Genomic DNA, 5653 nt, shown 5'->3' on the forward strand with positions numbered 1-5653 from the left:
CCTTTCCACCCCCCCTCCCCCCCCCCACCCCGCCCCCAGCTCTTCTGCTCCACTGGACCCTCTCCCACACCATTCAAACCCCATGCAGCGTTTTCAGTAGTGATATAAATCCACTTTAAGGGCAGTTTTCTTTCTGGTACCAGTCTCTCTCCCTGAGCACAGGCAAAGCGTTTCACTGTCTCATCTCCTCATGTCCCACTGGCTCCTCAACCCGGGACACTCTGGCTTCTACCACTAATATTTCAAGGACCCCCACTCCTGATAGAATCACTAAGGATCTTATTCATAATAACAGAGATGCAGAGTGCGGCTACAATGACACCATTTTTTATCTGTCAGATCGACAAAGACCTGATGGACCACTTCCTTTACTGGCAAGGATGTCTGGAAAGGCACTTTCATACATGAATGGGGCACAATTCCTAAGGAAGGAAAATTGTCAATTTAAAGCAAAATGCAAAAGCATTTGCACTTTCCCTGCCAATCATACTTTTAGGACCCTATCTCAAGGATACACAAATACTAAAAGACAGGCTGCGATGATTCACCATGCTTACTTATATCAAAGGACTGGAAACAATACAACTGACCATCAATAGGGAACTAGCGCAATAAACTACAGAATATCCACAGAATGAAGAAACATGAAGCCAAAAATGAAAGAGATGATCCCTAGGTATTGACAGAGATTCTTATCTCCAATATTTGAAAAATATTTTCTCAAGTTTGTTTATTTTGAGAGAGAGAGAGAGAGCACGTGCACGTGAGCCAGAGTCAGGGAGAGAGAGGAACCCAGGCAGGCTCTGTGCTGACAACATGGAGCTCATGGTTTGAGCCCATGAACCATGAGATAATACCTGAACCAAAATTAAGAGTCGGCGCTCAACTGACTGAGTCACCCAGGTGCCCCTCCACTAAATGTAAGTGGGGAAAAAAATCAAGGTTCAAAGTAGTGTATATGGAATGTTTCCTTTTTATAAAAAGGGAATGAATGCCTCCTTTCCCTGGAGTTGGGGAATCAAATGTAACTCCATAACACCAGCTTCCTGAGGTCTCTCTGTGTGCCTTCCCTGCACCCAAGAGACAAAAGCAATAAAGGGTCTGTATGCGCAGGGAGGGGAACCGTGATACTAAGAGTCTGGTTGGGCCAGGTGGAAGGAAAGAGCTGCAGGGCATCTTTGCCTCCTGGGCCTGTGTGGAGGCAGATTAATGGCTGTGTCCCAAAGGTGTCCGTATTCTACTCCTCAGAATCTGTGGCTACGTGAGTTTCCATAGCAAAAGGGATTGTGCAGACATGATTAAGGAAAGGATCCTGCAATGGGGAGATGATCTGGGTGAGCCCAACGTTGCCACAAGAGTCCTTACCAGAGGGAGGTAAGAAGGTCAGGGTCAAAGAAGGAGGTGTTGATGATACAAACAGGAGTCAGAGAGGGGGAGAGAGAGAGAGAGATCTCAGGATGCTACCCACTGGCTTTAAATATGAAGGAAGGAGCCACAAGCCAAGGAATGCAGGTGGCCTCTATAAGATAGAAAAGACACGGACAAGGATTCTCCTCCAGAGCCTCCAGAAGGAATGCAGCCCTGCTGACCCACTTAGGACTTCTGACTTCCGGAAGGGCAGAAGTCTGTGCTGCTTTAAGCCACTAAGCACTGGTAAGTGGTGAGCACAGCCACAGGAAACGAATACAGCCTCTCACACCAAATCTTCTCTGAGGTTTGCTGTGAGCCCAACAGACCCAGACGGCTGGTGTGGAACCTGCTTACCTTCTGCAGGTGGAGGGTGTCTCCTTTCTCCCCACCAGGGGCCCAGTTAGTCCCAGACACTGAACTGAGGAGTCAAAGGGCTGGGATCCAGCCACCCCCAGAGCCCCAAGCGGAAAAGCAGACTGAGAAGGTGCCTGGGGGCACTTTTAGGCTCCGAGTCCCCTGTCAAGGTCTTCCAGCAGGTGAAATCTCACACGAGGGCAGAAGGGGCCTCTGTTCAGTTTACAGATTCAATGACTCCTGCTCCTGGATGTAGGTCGGTGCTGGAGGACGGGCTACTCGGTAATCAGTGCTGCCCAACGGGACTTTTAGGGATGAGAGAAATGTCCTCTAGTTCTGCTCTGTCTAGTTGGCAGCGACAAGCCACATGTGGCTACTGAGTGCTTGAAATGTGGCCAGTAGGACTGAGAAAAGGAAATTTTGAGCGTATTTCTCATTGGTTTAATTGAAATAGCTCCAGGTGCATAGTGGCCACCACCACAGATAGGGCAGCCGTGGACATACTCAGGCCTGACTTCTTTCAGGATGTGGACAAGGGGGCCTGTGGGTGGCCAAGTGGGGAGAAAGCACGGAGTCGGGTGAGGGGATGCCTGTGGGTCTTAAGGGACAGGAACTAGGGGCATCGTACGTGCCCTGTGCCATCGGACAAAATACAAGCATGAATGAAGGCATTGTACATTTTCTCCATTCTACACTCCTGGGTCTCTTCTTCCCATTTCTTTCTTCCTCCACAACCATCATCCAGGCCTAGGGAACAGTCATCTTATTCCTGAACTTCTTCCTACCACTCCCTGTCTTGCCTCTTAAGTCTTCCGTTTTTTCTTTTACTTTTTTTAAATGCTTATTTCTTTTTGAGAGAGAGACAGAGCACTAGCAGGGGAGGAGCAGAGAGAAAGGAGAGATACAGAATCCAAAGCAGGCTCCAGGCTGTCAGCACAGAGCCCAATGCAGAGCTCAAACCCACGAACCACGAGATCATGACCTGAGCCGAAGTCGGACACTTAACCGATTGAGCTACCCAGGCGCCCCATTAAGTCTTCCTTCTTAATCCGAAAGTCCATTGTAACCCAGATGCAAAGACCAGCTGTGATCACATCCCCCCAGTGTTCACACCTCTACAGTGTGTCTCCACTGATCCTAGACCAGAGTCTAATCTAATACCTGATCTGATCCAGCCTGCCTTGCTCTGGGACGGCTCACTCCCTCCCCCCCCACCACTTCGGTGTCTCGGCCCAGCCATTCCTGTCCTCCAAGCTGATGGAACACACCAGGCTCTCTCCTGCCTCAGGGGTTGAAACGCTTTCTTGAAAATACTCCCACACCTTCACTCCAGCGAACCCTACAGCTAGTGAAACCTGACCCTGACCTCAGCTCTCCAGGAAAATATCAGTCCTTCTCAGAAGGCTTCCCTGCTTCCGCCACTGAGTCCTCTGAGCCAAGCTCCCACATCATTCCGGTCATTAATTGTTTAAAACCACAATTCCCTATTAGAATGTAAATTCCAGGGACATAGAAAAGGGTCTTTTTGGTTCTCCCAGGTCTCTATGCATCTGGCCCAGGGCCTGGCTCTTGGAGCTGCTGAGATATCCCTGTTTGCCCAGAACTGTCCTGGTTTGAACACTACATGTCCTGTGTCCTGCCCATCCTCTCACTCTCGAATAAACAAGGATGGTTGGTCGCCCGCCATACACTGTGCACTCAAAGAGCACCTACTGCGTGACAAATAAACACTCCCCTCCAGAACATCACAGGAAAGCGAAAACGAAAAGGGACACACACACACACACACACACACACATAATTAGTAAAACCTAACAATTAACTAGAAGATTATTTAACAGAATCCTCTACAATGTAAATCGCCAAACTGTTATTTCAGAAAAGTTTGAAGAAATAAAGTGAATTCCCTGTCCACCAAAAGACAAGGTAGTGAAGACCAGTGCCCTAACCTTCAACCTACAAGTTGTTGTATATTCCTACAAATAATTGTATGTATCATTAAGCAAATAAATAAAAATCACTTCTTCAAAATACATCTTGTTGCTGGTCAGTTCAATTTTAACTTTGTTACTAACAGAAAGAAGTTCAAAGCATTTCCCTGCCACCCCGCCCCCCAACAGATGTCCCTATATTTTGAAACTTTGTGGAGGAACTGTATGGCTTTAGAAGTCAAATTGAGGGGCGCCTGGGGGGCTCAGTTGGTTAAGCGTCTGACAGCACAGAGACTGAAGCCTGCTTTGGATTCTGTGTCTCCTTCTCTCTCTCTGCTCCTCCCCCGCTGGCACTCTCTTTTCTCTCAAAATTGAATAAACGTTAAAAAAAATTTTTTTTTAAAAGAAGTCAAATTGAATGGGTTTAAGGAATGATAGTGAGTAGTCCTCTTTAATGGGATGACTTGTAATCTGATATGTACAGGTAAAAAATTTATATATTTTTATGCTTCCATATATATAAAATCCTGACATTTCTAGCATTATGAAATGCAAGAAAATTATTTCTCTACTGTTACACGCACTTATTTACATATTTGTTTAATGTGTACTTATTTGCATATGAGTATATTTACTGCCTATTTCCACTCATGTCACCACACACACCTTAATATCTTTCCTTTGAACGCAGTCCATCGAACATACAAATAGTTTTTCTTAGGACACCCTCACTCTTAGTGACCCTTTGTGTTTACAACCTGAGCACAGGAAAGCGCCCTAAGAGCGCCTTTGCACAGTGGAGGTGCTGGAACCTGTCAATCCTAGGTCCTCACGGTACTCACCTGGTCACACAAGAAATCCACGGGCCAGTGAGGACGGCAGACTTCAAGGCTGGTGGATCCTGAAACAGGNTTCTTGGATGGAAAGACCACCCATTCATCTTTTTTCTGTTTTGTTTTCACTTACTTAAAGTTAAATGTTGGCCGTGACTGGATCTATCTGATTTCCATGTAGCCGTCTGCAACCCAGGTGGGAGAAAGCAGTGTCATTCTGGGTGTGCATGTGACTTGCTCAACTCATCTGGCTGGATGGAGACTTTACCGTGACTCCACTTTATACACAGGCTTGCCACTCAGGGGGGCTGATAAGCGACTCAGCTGACTTTGATCGGGACTTCAGAGCTTTTAAGGCCGTAGAGCAGGATTTCCCGATCCCGGCACTATTGATAACGCTTCGTTGTGGGGGCTGTTCCGTGCACTGTAGGATGCTCGGCGGCATCCCTGGCCTCCCCACATCCCCGTTGGTACAACCAAAACAATGCCACCAGACACTGCTGAAAGTCCTCTGGGGGACTGGGGAGGGGGGGCGGGGAGGAGGAGGCAGCGGCGCCCGGAGTCGGGAGGGACCGCAGCCCGGGACTGACCCAAGGAAACAGCCCAGGGAGGAAACGGGGCTCCGGTTACGGACGGAGGGACGCGGGGACGCCAGAGCCCGTGACTGGGAACGCCCGCGGCCCTCCCTGGGCGCCTACCGGAGCCCCCGGACTGCCCGCTACGCACCGAGTCCGGCCCCTCGCACTGAGGCCAAACATACCACGTGAAGCCGGTCCCGCGCGAAGACAACAGTGCACCGCACGCAGCCAGCCCCCCAGGCTCCTTCCACGGCAGCGCCCCACGCTTCCGCTTCCGGTCTCGGGCTGGCCGCCTCGCGCCCCAGTTCCGGTCTCTGTGGAAACGCCGCGGAGAGGGACGTTTAGGGGCTCCGGTTGGGGCGGGCGGGGGCTACCGCCGCGCACCCCGGCCTGAGGCGAGGATTTCTAGTTCAGTGAGGGAGGGCCCCGCGGCCCTGGGCTGCGTCAGCACCAGGGACGGAGACCAGTCCTCGGGGCGGGGCTATGGGCGGCGCCAGGCAGACGGGCCGAGATCAGGTCTGTGGGTGGGGCTGTGGGCGGGAACAGG

The 5653-nt window shown here is 50.1% G+C and overlaps 2 protein-coding genes across 3 annotated transcripts in view; one reads left to right on the forward strand and one right to left on the reverse strand.

The window, feature by feature from the left end:
* Window positions 1-5408, reverse strand: part of LOC144216373 (uncharacterized) — a 17588-nt gene extending 12180 nt beyond the window's left edge. The window contains exon 1 of one of the 2 annotated variants that reach the window (XM_077745711.1): window positions 5289-5408. The gene's annotated coding sequence lies outside the window, so the exon portion shown is untranslated. Of the gene's footprint in view, window positions 1-4537; window positions 4597-5288 lie in introns of those variants that run through there. The other variant, XM_077745712.1, reaches the window with a different exon arrangement.
* Window positions 5409-5561: 153 nt separating this feature from the next.
* MBD3L1 (methyl-CpG binding domain protein 3 like 1) overlaps window positions 5562-5653 on the forward strand; it is an 8375-nt gene continuing 8283 nt past the window's right edge. The window contains exon 1 of the mRNA XM_077745715.1: window positions 5562-5622. Coding sequence (XP_077601841.1) covers window positions 5590-5622 — 33 coding nt within the window. The 5' untranslated portion in view covers window positions 5562-5589. The remainder of the gene's footprint in view (window positions 5623-5653) is intronic.

Source organism: Crocuta crocuta, unplaced genomic scaffold (assembly GCF_008692635.1).
Source record: "Crocuta crocuta isolate KB4526 unplaced genomic scaffold, BGI_CrCroc_1.0 scaffold650, whole genome shotgun sequence".
NCBI lineage: Eukaryota > Metazoa > Chordata > Mammalia > Carnivora > Hyaenidae > Crocuta > Crocuta crocuta.